The sequence below is a fragment of the Oncorhynchus masou genome, chromosome 21, assembly GCF_036934945.1.
Source record: "Oncorhynchus masou masou isolate Uvic2021 chromosome 21, UVic_Omas_1.1, whole genome shotgun sequence".
Classification (NCBI taxonomy): domain Eukaryota; kingdom Metazoa; phylum Chordata; class Actinopteri; order Salmoniformes; family Salmonidae; genus Oncorhynchus; species Oncorhynchus masou.
Window position 1 is genome coordinate 23,983,212 of NC_088232.1, and position 16,310 is coordinate 23,999,521.

The 16,310-nt window shown below is 42.1% G+C and overlaps 1 protein-coding gene across 3 annotated transcripts in view; it reads right to left on the reverse strand.

Moving 5' to 3' along the window:
- Window positions 1-16,310, reverse strand: part of LOC135507985 (neuronal PAS domain-containing protein 3-like) — a 391,626-nt gene that overhangs the window by 233,952 nt on the left and 141,364 nt on the right. For all 3 annotated transcript variants that reach the window (XM_064927840.1, XM_064927839.1, XM_064927841.1), the window contains one exon: window positions 4,476-4,558. In XM_064927840.1, coding sequence (XP_064783912.1) covers window positions 4,476-4,558 — 83 coding nt within the window. The remainder of the gene's footprint in view (window positions 1-4,475; window positions 4,559-16,310) is intronic.

A 16,310-nucleotide genomic window follows, 5' to 3' on the forward strand; every position in this document is an offset into this window, starting at 1 on the left:
GGCCCAATGCTCTTGACCGCTAAGCTACGTGACGAGTCTTTGTAAATACATTCTGAAACAGGGCTGTAAAAACATGTGTTACATTCTATACGTGTTTGAATGGTCTCAACAAAGAGGGGACCATTTTTGAATTTAGTTTTGGTTTGGAGTTTTCCAAAAATTGTCATGGAATTTTTGGTGAGTTAGGTAAAAATACAGGGGAGAAATGGTAAAAGGGTCTGCTAGTGCATCTTATTGAGTTTGGCTTTGGATAAGTCCCCTTAGCTGTTGGCATTAGGCAGAGACAGAGTCACTCAGAGTAATGAGCACTGGTTAAGCCCTGAGAGGCCAGACAGGCAGGTAGAGTAGAGCAGAGAGAGTAGTGTAGAGACACAGAGGAGCTCATCAAGCCGTCCTCTTTATTAAGCACTATCAAACCCACTCTAATCTGTCTAAAATTAGCCGCTGTGCTCAACAAGTAATGACTGCCTTGCATTCATTATTAGTTCATTTTCCCCAAATCAATCACCGGCCGTGCATGCTTTTTCTAAATGTCATCCTAAAACTTTTCACAATCAATTAAGCTGAAGATTAATGGGGACAATTTGCCAGGAACAAGTCCTTCCTTGAAAAGGCCACGCCTCGACAGACTTCTAGCCTGCTATTGATGTTAATTATACATTTCCGCTTTCTTGTCAGACACTTAACCTGTCGCAGGGAAAGTGTTCACTTATAGTGAGAGGGGGCTGCCGTCACGATGCTGCGTCACCAGATTGTTAACATCCCCGGTAGAATGACATTTTTAGAAATGTTGCCAGTGGGTGAGTTTCAATTCAATGCAACTTTATTTAAGCCAATTAAAAAAGGCATAGCCAGATTACAAATATCAATATCCTCCATATACAGTATACAAACAACAGACATTATACACATTAGTTGCTGTTTCTGTTGACTATGAAATCGAGGTTGTTCTCTGCCGTTGACAACCATAAGGGAAACATCCTCCCTTCTCTTCCCTCCTTCCCAACCCTCTAAACCAGGAAGATGTCACTTTCAATTCAGCACATGTTTAATAGGGAACAGGCACAGGGCATATGGCTGCCACTGTGTCTCATGGGACTAAAGGGGGCAGCGTTTCTGCTACAACCTCTTTTTATTCGTGTTCACATCATGCATGACAACACAATGTTCACTATGGGACAAGGCTGGGAGGAAGCAACCCAATGGAAGACATTTACGCGACCTGGAGGATTTTTGTCGTTGTTGATATCTTCGATCAATAAACTTGCACGATAGAATGAGCTACCGCATTCTCTGTGTGCCATTCCAAGTGAAAATGCATCGAATAACATCAATCAATCAATTACATTTATTTACAATTCTCTTTTCACATCAGCCGATGTCACAAAGTCCTGTTACAGAAACCCAGCCTAAATCCCCAAATGGCAAACAATGCAGGTGTAGAGGCACGGTGGCGCTGAAAAACTCCCTCGAAAGGCCAGAAAGTAGGAAGAAACCTAGAGAGGATTTTGTAGATTACAAAAATGTAGACTGCAGGAAATAAAGATAGCTTGATGATCAACAACTCCCAAAACAAAAAGATGATATGTCAGCATGGTTACCAGCTTACACTTTCATATCAGCTGTAGTATCAAATTATGTTTTTGCTTTACTGATTTACAGCAAACCCTTTGGGCTTATGTATAGAGATAAGCAGCACTATATAAAATATTAAAAAGACAAGACACAAGCAAAATACCCTCAGGACTAACGGGGTTAACCATTATCATAGCTTCATAATTCAATATGTAAGGGATAATCAACGAGGGGCTATGTCTATGCGTTCCATTGGAAAAGAATGAACGACGTGGAAGGTGTGTTCCACGACACGCTAGCGGAGTGGAAATGACCTTCCACGGAGCTGCATTCTTTTCCAGAGAGCACATAGAGCACCGAGTTCATTGTTTCTTTTATACCGCGGCTACAATTGAACACATTTCCCGCTATAAATGTGTTCAACATCCACTGAAGTAGCTAGCAAACAAACCTACTTGCTCGTTCAGCTAACCAAACCTTCAGTCCTATGAAAATTGAATTCAACAACCCCAATAATGATTTCAATTTGACTTTTGCTTTCAAAAGCAGCTCAAACATAGAACATGCAAGAATTAACTATAGCCATTGAATTCTACCGCGCAAATATACCGTGTGTTACAGGGAAATAACGTACGCTCTAGAATGCCCTTCAAGCCAATAAGAAACAAGTATTCAACAATGCCATCGTATAAAATAATTGAACAGTACTGTAATACAAATATATTTCTACATAACCAAAAATAAGGTATAAATGACATAATAAACTACAATATGAATCTATAATAACTGAGTATAATATAAGTATTAAAGGACGGACTTTCAAATGTATAATCTTTATGGATGAAACATTTATGTATGCCTCAAAAGGTTGTAAGCATTGTTCCCTCTCAGCTGCACACGTGTGTGGGTTCGCAGCTCCCCTCGACCTGCTGCTCAGAATCATTGTTATTTTATTTAACCTTTACGTAACTAGGCAAGTAAGTTAAGAACAAATTCATATTTACAATGACGGCCTACCAAGAGGCAAAAGGCCTCCTGCAGAGAAGCACAAGACTGTACTTCACTTATCTTTCTAGAGTGTTATGTTAGTTATCACTATCAACGTTTTGCTCTACTGTGGGAATTGTGCCTGAATCAACACAATATTAGCCATTTTACATTTACATTTACATTTAAGTCATTTTCAATGTGACATACTAAAAATAAACAATGCAAGACTTAGTATGCAAAACTAACTGTGCAAGAGATTTTCTTGTAGGCAGAGTGCATTGGAGTAGGAGTCTATTGCATTGACAGGCACGACTCAGGCCCGTACATTGACCCGTGCACCATAACCAATCGGGCCACCCTGGTAGGCCTACAATATGATCAAATAGCCACAGGAGCCTACTTGGCCACTGCTAAAACTGTAACTTAAAGTTACACTATGCAGAAATCGCTCCGCCATTTCCTGGTTGCAGTTTCGCTTTATGTGACAAATAATAGGCTAGTACAGTGAAGATAATCATTGTACCAGCTAAACTGCCATGAAATATCTTTTCTGTAACCAAAAATATTGTTGTTTCAGCTGTTGGAAGCTGGTGTACAAAACCGAAAGTAAAAGACGCAAAAACAAAACTTAAGAACGGGAACCATAGAAATAGCATACATAGAACAGATCTACCGCTTCTTAGAGGTAGAATGATAGATCTACTCACATTTCTATGTGAATTTGGTCGGTTCGAGCCAAAAGTTACATATTGCCACTTTAAAGCGGGTACAGCCTCAGTGTTTACAGAAACGTGCGCCGGAAGTTGCACAGACTTTTCACAGCCCTCAACTTTGTGCTCAGCAGATCTAAAATTTGCTCAGTGCTCCCAGAAAATAGAGGGAACATTGGTTGTATGTTCAAGAATCAAGGCAGAGCATTAATGCAGTAATGCTAGAAGGCTTGAACAATGCCTCAGCTTTGGTCCTGTGTGGTAGAGGTTGACACAGTAACAGGATTCCCACGGGTCTTGAATGGTCCCATGGGAATCCTGCAGGCACTGGAGAGATATTCACCTTCTCCCAACAATAACATGCGTTCTTCGGTCTTCAATCACTATTTATAAAAATAGATATAAGACCTGGGCAGGCAACAAAAGTAGCTAGCTAACAGTTCTCTCTCTCTTGTCTAGTGAAAAATGAGCATGCAACCCAAAACGGGGCCGTTACTATGGAAACTCACAAGCAGCAGAGCGCAGGGTGCAGGCGGCTAACGGATGAAGTGATTTCTGATTTCTGCGCGGGATTGAATTTTATCGGGACAGGACAGGAAAGTTGTCAGGGTTATAGAACTGTTGCAGGATCGAGACAGTACGTGGGGGGGGGGGAATTCTGGGCAAGACGGGAAAGGAATGAATTAACACTCCCCTGTCAACCTCTACTGTGGGGCTCAGTTGGTAAGAGCATGATGACAGCAATGCCAAGGTCTTTGCAGGAATCACATACTAGCTATCGTAAGTAGTTTTAGACTAAATCGTTTCCTTAATGTCAATTGCTTTGGTGGATAAATGTATCACTAGATGTCAGTAATAACCCATGTTAATAGTGTGGGGAGTTGCTAGACAGACAGACAAACAGATACAGTACATATCGAGTGTTGCAAAATCATGGTAACAAAATGATGGTAACAAAATGATGGTTTTCCAGAAATAGCAGTTGGAATATTTCGGGAATCAGGAGTGAATAAGGATATCTGGGAATCCTCCAACCACAATTTCTGGAAACTCTGGGAATTTGGGGAAATTACCAGAATTTTGCAACCCTTGTAACTGTACAATAACGTTAATACCAGGCTTGTCAAACAGGGTGGTGGTGCCTGTGGGACAGGACAGGACAGGTGTTCTGTGGTATGGTGCGATCTCATATCATCCTACCTGCAATATGTGGCTCCCGAGGTGTGGCTCGAAGATCTCTGAGGCTACTGCACTGGGAGTCCTCCTTCGCTGTACTCCTATAGCTGTACACACACAACACAACACAACAGACAGAGCCATGGTGAGACAACACACACACTGGGTGAAACACACAGACACGCGCACGCGCACGCACGCACACACACACACACACACACGCACACACACACACACACACACACACACACACACACGCACACACACACACGCACACACACACGCACACACGCACACACACACACACACACACACACACACACACACACACACACACACACTGGGCGGGTATAAGGCTGACTGGGTTTGTATGCACATACATTACTAGGCAATACATAAACATGTAGCTAGACAGACAGACAGACACAGTACATAAATGCAGTTGCATGTTAACACGCACACAACACAAAGGCACACACCAATTCCTTACGAACAATAGGTTAGCTACGACAGTGAGAACCAACAGCTGCACTGATAAACAGCTGACATCATTGACATCAAGCCCCCACTATGATAACTTTACAGTAATAAGTGCTGTAGCGATGCTCATCAAAGGGCGGAACTCGTACAGTACAATGCCATTATCGAGTGCAGCTAGCTTGCATATTCAATGATTCGCTGGCTGGTACAAAGGCTTGTTTCTAAATGAGGGATTATATCATGCGATTGATTCTGCTGCATAGCAGACTAACCAGAGACTGTGCCCTTGGGGTATTTTCTCTATACTCCCAACTTAAAAGTAGGGAGAGGCACCATGCTACCCGTTACTGGTAAAAATGGCCTGAGGTAACTTTCAAACTCCCACCAGAGCTCATTATGGTGAATTTTATAACAAAGTGCTCTGTACTTAATTTTCAGAGTTTAGCCAGGAATTGGGGTAATGTTGCTGAATTAAGTGCAATTAATGATGTAATAAAAGCATTGAATGGCCTTTAAAGACTCTCAAAGAGCAGGAGCAAACAGGGCCTCCTCTGGGAAGAAGCCAGGGGAACGGGTTAGAGTCAGAGGCCAGGCCCCGGGTGGACGGGAGGGGGCACAGACTGCACAATGAGGGGCCTCTGTCCTTCACTGTATTCCCTGTTCCAGGCCAAGCATGGTAAACACACATCCCCCTCCAGTAATGCTGTAAGCAGTTAGCCCTTTCCCCTCCCTGAGGAGCGGGGCCCATGCCAAACAACATGCACTGGATAGACAACACCTGCAGGACCAGTCCAGGACACACACACGCACACACACACACACACACACACACACACACACACACACACACACACACACACACACACACACACACACACACACACACACACACACACACACACACACACACACACACACATACACGCACACACAGTACTCCGCCATTGGTTGGGGAGGATACAAACAAGGCATGAGGCGGAGTCAGGGCAACCCCAAACAAACAGTTCCAGAAGAGAGCCCTGACACATAGAGACAGCAGAGGGAGCTAGAACCCAGTCCTCAGATGCACTATGCTGGCCTGTGTCACGCACACACACACACACATACACACACACACACACACACACACACACACACACACACACACACACACACACACACACACACACACACACACACACACACACACACACACACACACACACACACACACACACACACTGTGACCCAGCACAGAACCACTACCCAGCACTCAGACACACACCCGGGCCATACGTTAGCTCCAACAGGCAGCTCATGTAGAACAGAGCAGAAATATCACAGATCAAAGCACACTTGACCAACTTCAATTATCATCTTTTATATCCTGGCCGACACAGTGGAGGGAATCATTATTTCTCTCCTACAATGGCCCTCATCATCACACAGTCAGACAGGGCTCTTTCCCTGCTAAAAGAGCCCCGGCATGGAAGTAAGTGACAGATTGCTTTATATGCGGAAAATTCCTTGACCTTGGGGATCTTTTGAAAACGGGAAACTATACGTGGTTAATATTTTATAATAAAGAAGTTGAAATGTTAAACTGGCACCACTGGTGAAGGATTGTGGCCACCTTGAAGCACCTCTTCCTGCCAACAGCTCCTTCACAGTTCTTAATAACACACACATTAGCAATTCAGAGCAGCGCCTTGGGTGCAGATGGCCCGTCACCTACAGACTACTGTGTCTGACTGTCCCTGTCTCACACGCATACGCACATGCACGCACGTACACACACACACACACACACACTTTGTTAGACACTCAGTCCAGGAGACCAAATATTGTGGAGGCAATCGAATCAAAATGTGTCCCAATCCACACAGTAGACTGATTAATAAAGATATAAACCAGCTGGAGACTGTGATTCTATTATGTTAGGGGCTAACACTAACCCATCAGATTTTTCCCGATTTATAAATGCAGCTTGACGAGGGTGATTTTGATATTACTCCCCCCCCCCCCATTTCAATATTGTTAAGGAGACTCGTAAAATGATAGTGAGACTGTAAAAACATCACTTTGACACCTGTGCTAATGTACTTAAATGTTTTATTTTTATTTTTAAGGGCTGACTAACAGGTATTATGTATATTAACATTATATTAATGCACTATACACCAGGTAAGAACCAAATGACATTATGGAAAACTGCATTCAAATCACACTCAGATAATGAGGAATGCACAGCACAGTATAACCTTCGCTTGAAAAGTCTCTGCTTCTATCATTTGTCCTAATAAAAACAAAACAACATCTGATAGACTTTGCACTAGCTACATATTTAAATCTGACCAATAACAACTGACATTGCTACTGAGGTACTGAACATTATTAAACGTTCTCTCTAGTGGATTGGCAAAAACAGTATTAACTCAGAATCCAAATTCAAACTAACTGTGTGTGCATGCAAATCAGGGTGAAAACCCTCCTTAATTTAAACTAATGCGGCTTTATGATGTGAAAATATCAGTTTCCATTTACCACTCTCAATGTTTAATGTCGGCTGTTTAATACAACCATGTCACAAACAGCATTTGGTTTCAAGATTGCAATATATTGCAATTTGATTCTCAGTACTGTGGCAATTTCTAAACCGCAGTGCTATTTGAAAGTCAATTTAACTTTCAGTTTTATAAGTCAACATTATTGCTATTGTTAATTTATTTCTCATTTAATGGAAAATTGGCAACAGGGGCCCCGACTGTCATTTTAAATCTTCAGTAATTTCTTGTGAAGCTTAGTGTTCTTATTCCCCAGTTTCTGGATTAGAGCAGGGCTAAATGGCAGCTCCAGCACCACCAAAGACTCTGGGGCAGGTACTGTTACACAAATTGCCAATTCAATTAACAGAGTGTAAATGCTCAACTGGCAGCTGGCACGGAGGACAGCCATTTTGGTTCTTGTCAGGCCTAATTCATCAGGCTGTCAAAGACCTCACTATGAGGAGCCTCACTGTGGTGTGGAAACTGTGGACACTGTGTGCAACCACTTCCTTAGTGAACCGTTAACCGCTACAATGGTAAACTTGTATTAACCCAGCACACAGACAAACACAAACTACACACAATGGACCCAAAACTGTTATTTTGGTCTCTATCTCTCTCTCTCGCTCGCTCGCACGCACGCACGCACACACACACACACACACACACACACACACACACACACACACACACACACACACACACACACACACACACACACACACACACACACACACACACACACACACACACACACACTCTCTCTCTCTCTCTCGCCTCCAGTTTGCCATGGCCACCAGTGTGTTTTAATCAGCCAGGATGATCCCATAGTTACATCAAGATCAACTAAAGTTATATTTTCCTTCCTGGGACCCCTAGCTGTGGCTAGTGAATTACCTCAGTGTCCCTCAGAAGAGCAATCCCCACCTCACGCTGTGTGTCCCCCGTATCAACTACCAACAACCTGGGAGACAGCAGTCACTATGGATCCAGTCATATAATCCTGTCTGTTTTATTCACGTTCACCTCCATGTGCTGAATGTGATAGTAAGAATACCATTTTGTCCTTGATGATGAACCATTTTGTGCTGAAATAGATACACTGAAATCAGGTGTGCATGTCAAAAGCATTTCTTATTAGATTTCTATATGGCTCGTGTGTCTCTATATTATAGTGTGTGCTTGAAGTCTTTTCATATATAACACATAATATAATACCAATGTGATCTATATTCCATTGGAAATCTTATATCAAAAAATGGAAATCCAATGTCAATTTGTAAAAAAAAAAAAAAAAAAAATGATTCAATTACAGTACATTTACAATGGTTCAAAATTCACACCCTTCAGGCATTTCAAACATAGAATCTGCCTATTCTGAAATGTATGGTTTTAAGAGTGTTTATTTTTTACATTTAATTTGATTAAAATACCAATTCCTTTATAGATTAAATCAATTCTCCTTCCGTGTCCTTCAGTCTACATAGTCCCCAAATGTTTTCACAGTGGAAACTGAAAGTCCATTAACTCATTTACTGACCACGGCTAATGAAAGCTCTTCTGATCACATGTGGTAGTATTCACCCACAGACCGGCTGGATACGTAATAAGTCATCCTGATGAAGACGGAGGCTGAACATTTGTTTTAATTAGTTTCCTTTCTAACATCTTTCACTAGTTTTAAGTTTTCATGATGGTCTGTTTAATAATCCATGTTCATCTTTCTGCTCATTTGTGTCATCAAACTTTAACGGCTGCGATTCTAACACTAATGACCAGTCTCAGAGTAAGCCTGAGAAAGAAGAAGTCTTTCATTTCAGCGTCAGTCTGTCTGCTGCTTGAAGCGAACAGGTGTTAACAATACACGTACTATACACTGACATTTTGGATTTGTCTCAATTGATTGATTGATTTTGATTCAATAGTCAGGATTACAGAAATTAATATTTCGATTTACATTTGATAAAATAGTTCCACCTCTTCAGAATGTTTTTTTTCTCCCACATTTGAATCTTAGGTTATTGTAAAACTAACTGACTGGCTGATAGTACAACAGTTGTTGTGGCCTTTTCTAGCCTCCTTACCCTTTCTAGTCATGCTATCTGTGTGCGTCGGCTGTACAGTGAACCTGGACTGGGCTGAGTGGATATCTCCAGCTCCGTCTTTCTCTCTCTTTAGTACAGATCCCAGATTACACCTTGAGTGTCGGCTCAGTGAGGAATAATTGTCTATGGAAAGTCTCTTGTAGTGGCCCTGAAGTCCCTGTTCAAGTGATTTTGTATTTCATCATTGTGCCATTCCCCTCCTCATCACCAGAAACAACTGTCAGATCCACTGATAAGAGGGCTGTATGAGAGCATGGCAGAGCACTCTGGGTGACAAGTATTGTCCAGTTGCGATTCATATCAAAACTGCAGGAGGAGAATACCAGAATAAATTAGAGCTATTCAGAGAGGCGAGTACCTGTAACAATACAATATTGTCTCCCGCTGCAGTTTGAACATGAGGTCACAGCACACAGACACTGATGTGACAATGAAAAATAAAAGTGTTTGGAAGGGTTCCCCAATAGGCCAAATTCGGCCTGAGGGTGATTTTTATTTGGCACCCAAGTTTTCTGAGCAAAACAAAACAAAAAAGTGTTGTTTTTTTTACATAATTTTCCATTGTTGGATACAAAGAACTGTAACATCATTAGGAACTGAGCTCAAAGTGATTTAAATTCAATAAATCTGTTACCAAATATTCCCACGCATGAATACAGAAGCATATGTGAACATATAGCAATGTAATCCAGGAGTGAAATGATTCTGTTTTTGTCAAATACTATATCTGTTTGGTATTCTTTCCATCAACTTGCAGTGTACAGATTATTTATAACTATTTTCCGGCTCCCCAACCAGGCCCTTGACGGGGGGTAATTGGAGACCCCTGGTGTATGGCATTGAGGGGGAGCTTTCTCAAACCAGCGTTTGTGTGCATTTTTTTAAATGTACTTTCAAGGTGTGCTATACTGTACACTCTGTTTATATGATGCATTCAAAATACAAATGACTGACAGGCTTTAGCCATGACCCTCTGCCTTTAATTTCACTTCAAGCAAATCTATCAAATAATAGTACATTAGCGCCATGAAAAGCTGGTGCCGTCAACAAGCTTGTCGGGGGAAATATCGAAACACATTCAGCCATCTTGAGCATCCCAAAGATGCTAAACACAGCTATCGATATTTTTCTCAGCGGAGAGGAGAGGTCGGCTGGCTGGCAGGGAGAGGAGAAGACGACAGCATTATTGGCATTGAGCAACACGGGAGAGGTCAAGTTCAAGGGGCATTTTCAACCAATCAATACGCCAGGATGAGCAAAATAAAATAATGGGGAAAAAACTCATTGAATTTGGAAATGCATTCATTATGGCTAACTGCATTAAAGGGAGAGAGAGACAGAGTGCCCGGACTGCCCTACACAGTTATGAAGGCTTACGCAACCAAACAAACAATCCATTACTGAAATGCATTGACGCATTTCTGTTAACAAACTCGTTGCAGGCTGAGACTGGGGGCTGCAAGGCAAACACACCCCAAATGTGAAGAGCAGAGCTTGCCTTAGCAGAGCTCACAAATACCAACAACCTTTCATTCCTGATGGAGGACAGTAAGAGCTGCGTAAGACCTACAGCCATTATGACAGTTAGCTAACCCTGACTTAGCTTAGTTTAGCAGGACTTTGCTTTAGATACAGTGAGAAAATATTGCTCCATCTTTCATTCCTATTATCAGAATAACATCTAATTGATGTATATGTTACGGATTTACGCCGTAAATGTTCGCAACAACACTCGAAAACGCTTAAAAAGATGAGCTACCGTAGTAATGAAATGAATTCAATTTGATGGTATCCAAACCGTTAAATACGCTTATTGTAACGGGCCGTTGGCGGTGGAAGAAGGTGAGGACCAATGCGCAGCGTGGAAAGTGTTCATATTCTTTAATGAAACAACTGAACACTGGAAAAACAACAAAACGACAAACGAACAGTCCTGTACGGTGAAGAAGATAGAATCACTCACATCACAACGGTGGGAAAAGGCTAAGTATGATTCTCTTTCTTTTTTTCTTTTTGCTGTATCCAATTGTTGTAGTAGCTACTATCTTGTCTCATCGCTACAACCATACCAGGCCAAACACAAAACACAACATAGAAAAACGAACATAGACAACCCACCCCGACTCACGCCCTGACCAACCTAAAACAAAGACATAACAATAGAACTAAGGTCAGAACGTGACACTTATAGTGTCGAATAATTCAGGTGTTATCAATATGCTAATCATCCTTAATAGAAAAAGTCCAGATCATGAATGACTGGGTGTAATAGAAAATATGGTATGTGATCAATGTGGCTCTATGGGCTTGTTCGAGTCTGCTTCCCAAATGTTACCTTGTTCCCTATACAGTGCTGAGAAAAACTGTTTGCCCCCTTTCTGATTTTCTCTGTTTTTGCATATTTTTGACACTGAATGTTATCAGATCTTCAACCAAAACGTAATATTAGACAAAGGGAACCTGAGTAAACAAATAACAAACATGTATACTAATTTCATTTATTTAATAATCAAATTTATGTAACACACAATGCCCCTGAGTGAAAATGATTTGCCCTCTTACACTCAATAACTGGTTGTGCCACCTTTAGCTGCAATGGGGCGGCAGGGTAGCCTAGTGGTTAGAGCATTGGACTAGTAACCGAAAGGTTGCAAGTTCATATCCAAATCTGTCATTCTGCCCCTGAACAGGCAGTTAACCCACTGTTCTACTCGACACATACAGTAGCAACAAACTCATATCATATCAACTGCCAGACTGAGTGTACGTACATACATACTAAATACTGCCAGGATGGTTAGTATCAATACAGTGAGCCAACCATCCCCTCCATTTACAATACAATTAGTGTTTGCAATCTGTACTTTGTGTGCTAAATATCCTCTTTCAATCAATTAAGCGCCATCAGTGCTATATGGCTATTATTGAAAATAAGATTTTGTTCTTAACTGACTTGCCTAGTTAAATAAAAGTAAAACTAAAAAAAATTAAAATGATTCTTCAGCTTCCTGTAGTTGTTGCTCAGCTTCTCTCATCGCTGTGGAGGATTCTTGGCCTACTCTTCCATGCAGAACTGCTTTAACTCAGCAACATTTGTGGGTTTTCGAGCATGAACTGCTCGTTTCAGGTCCTGCTACAACATCTCAATTCGATTTAGGTATGGACTTTGACTAGGCCACTCCAAAACTTTAGATGTGTAGCTTTTCAGCTGGCTGAAAGGACCTGGATGACTTGTCATCATTGAAGGCACCATGAATTCCACTTCCGTATCAGAGAATGTCAGCCCATCCGTCTGGGAGCTGAAGTGCAGCTGGGTCATGCAGCAAGACAATGATCCAAAACACACAATCAGGTCTACATCAGAATTGCTGAAAAGCTACACATCTAAAGTTTTGGAGTGGCCTAGTCAAAAGTCCAGACCTAAATCGAATTGAGATGTCAAAATCCCTTCATAGCGATGTGAGAGACTGTTTAACAATTACAGGAAGCGTTTGGTTGTAGTCATTGCAGCTAAAGGTGACAACCAGGGAGGGGGAAAATGACTTTTCACACAGGGGCATTGGGTGTTGCATAACTTTGCTAATTAAATAAATGAGATAAGTAAACACGTTGTGTTATTTGTTCACTCAGGTTGCCTTTATCTAATATTAGGTTTTGGTTGAAGATCTGATAACATTCAGTGTCAAAAATATGCAAATATAGAGAAACTCAGGAGGCAAATACTTTTCCAGTGGATTTATTTTGACCAGGGCCCATAAGTAGTGCACTGAAAAGGCTCTAGGGTGGTAGAGGAGCCTACATTTCCATAGTCTCTCTCTCCCAGTCCCCTTGTCCAGACAGACACCACACTACACAATAAACAGAGCTAAGAGCAGAATCCAGCTAGCCATCTCTACGCTCTATAACCCCTCCCTCCCTCCCTCACTCCCTAGCTCCCTCCCTCCCTAGCTCCCTCCCTCCCTCCCTCCTATTTGTCCTCTACTCCTGTCCTTGACTCTAACACACACCAGCTGGCACACACCCAAGCAAAAAGACAGCAAAGATGATTACACATACCAGTCTGTGTGTCTGTCTGTCTGAATTTGTGTGTTTTTGTATGTGTGTGCACGTGCGTGTGTGTGTGGCTGTGTGTGTGCGGGCCTTCGTTTGTGTATGTGTGTTTATATACTATGCACAAATATTGTGAGTGGAGGGGTCAGAAAGCGATAGCAGGAGAAGGTAACAAAGAAAGAAAGGTAATAAGTGAAAGACTCAACAGTAGGGGTGTGATGGAATGTAAATAGGGAGGGAGAGAGAGCTATGATATACTGGTGGTATGCTTCAGATAAAAGGTGTTAGATGGGGTATGAGAGGGGTGCTATAACCCTAGCTACAAAAGGATGCCTACAGTCGTACAGACAGTAAGGCAGATCAGTGCCTCATAGGCTGCTGAACAACCTGTCATGCCACAGTGGGGAGGGTCGTCGTGGAAACGAACTGACAGGGTGGATGGAGAGGGATGGGAAGTGATGGGGGGAGGGGGGGGGGGGTTGCCCTTAGTGCGTGTGCTTGTGTGTGAGGTTGGGTAGAACATGAGCCGTATAGTGTTCAGACAGAGAAGGGCTGCTGTTTCAGTCTGTTTCAGTCTGTTTCAGTCTGCCAAACAACATAATGACTCATTCAGGCAGAAGAATATTACCACCAGGGGAATATTTGAACGTCTCAGCCGTAGAGTAATTAGGAGCTAACTACAATGGCATGCTCCACCAATGAAAGGATGAAAATAGGAAAGTAAGAGATCCCTCTATTCCTCGCTCCTTCTGTCTGTCTGTGGGGTCTAGATTGCAGCCGGGGTAAATGGGAGAGGGGAGGAGGACTATCAACTGCAGCTGGTCTGCGTCGCTCTCTGTCTCTCACTCTCTCTCTCTCTTCCAGATAGACATGTTGGTTGTGTAGGCTTAGCAGCAGAGGGGATACTATAGTGAGCTGCTCCTGGGAAACTGAGTCCTGATTAAGCGTCCTGATTTGGACCATGTCCATGTCACTATGGTACCAATAAAACACAATGGCCAGGTCACTCTATCCATTTAAGTCTCTGCCATAAAAGAAATAAGGCAACAAAAACATGTCGTCCCCCACGAATGATGCAGCGCCTCCCTTGGGCCAATCACTGGCATTTTTTAAATGGCGGATCTCTTTGGCAAGACGCATTATTCACCCGAGTTTTTCCAAAATCAGGCCAGTGGTGTCTGAGATATCGTGTGGGTTCGCTAGACTCATATCCCTAAGCATGTGTGAGTCAAACAAATCAAGAGCTATAAACATGTGCCCGTTATAGCGCCACCGTGTGTTCTTGCAAATGTTGAGTCTTCACAGTGTTTGCAACATGTGTACCAAATTTTGTTACAATACAAATATCCTTGACTGATTTATATGCATTTATGTGCCAGACCAAGCCTGAATGAATGTTTATTGTTGTTTTAGGTACTAATCTGGAAAGTATTGCATTCAGAGACATTTGTACATAGATGCCACATATCAAGTTTTGTGTCGATCGGCTATTCGGAGGAGTAGCATTGTAAGTGTTTTTTTGTGTGTTTTTATTTTTTACAAAATTCAAAATGGTGGAAAATCCATTATGGTGAACCTTATGTTTAGAAAAGACAAATGTGTTGATTTTATTAGGAGAGGGACATATGTACCACATTTCATGACTTTTGGTCAAACGGGGTTAGGGCTTGACCTTTCAAAGTTAGCATTTTCAATCACTTGTTATAGTGCCACCATTTGGCCAATCAGTGTAATTTTGTAAATGAAAGATCTCTATGGCAGGACGCATCATTCACCCACGTTTCCTAAAAATCGGGCCAGCGCTGTCTGAGATATCGCGCGTGATGAATGAAAGTACAAATGTACGAATGTACTAACGGACGGAGACAGATCTACAGTCCCCTCCCCGATCTCATTGTGGGGGACAAAAACGCTTCGGAATAAAACTAAACATGTCACATCGGCTAAGAATGGGACAGGTGTCCTTGAAAGGGAGATTTTGAAGCTCAATGGGATTTTGTCTGTATAGAAATGCAAAGAAAGAATCTTATCATGTACTATGCGTAATATAAAAAGTAAGAGCGAGACATGGTCAATGTGGGTGTATTCTCTAATAACAAAAAGTAGTACATCCTTTGAAGCAAGATGGCTAGAGTTACATATTCATTTCAATGCTGTACCACACAAAACCGTAACTTCCCACTACATACAGGCCCAGATTAAGCTTAGGTTTCTCAGAACCCATCCAGTCAATTCAAACCAGGGACTTTGTGGTTTGAGGCGCAACAATATTCTATATGGTTACATCCCTAGACCCAGTTCTATAGAGAGAATGTACAGTACAACTGGTCTGGAGATGAGAGCGGATGTGTGTGATTGGCCGTGTGTCTGGTAAAGCGAGTGTAATGTGGTCTCATCAGGTGCTGAAGCAGAGGACACACAGCGTGGGAAGAAGGCAGAGACGCTGCTACTTCTACAAAGGAGTGAAGGCCCCTGGTTCTCATTACACAGACCACATTAGACCACATTAAGCAAACCATGTCAGAGTAGGACACTCTCTTTCACACACAAACACACACAAACGCACACATATGAATGCACACGCCCCCAGGCAAGAAACACAAATGTGTAAGAAACAATTAACACAACTTTGAAGTTCTTTGAGCATGTTTACATTGGCCTTATGCGGTGTCACTAAACTGGATTCATCCACTATTCAA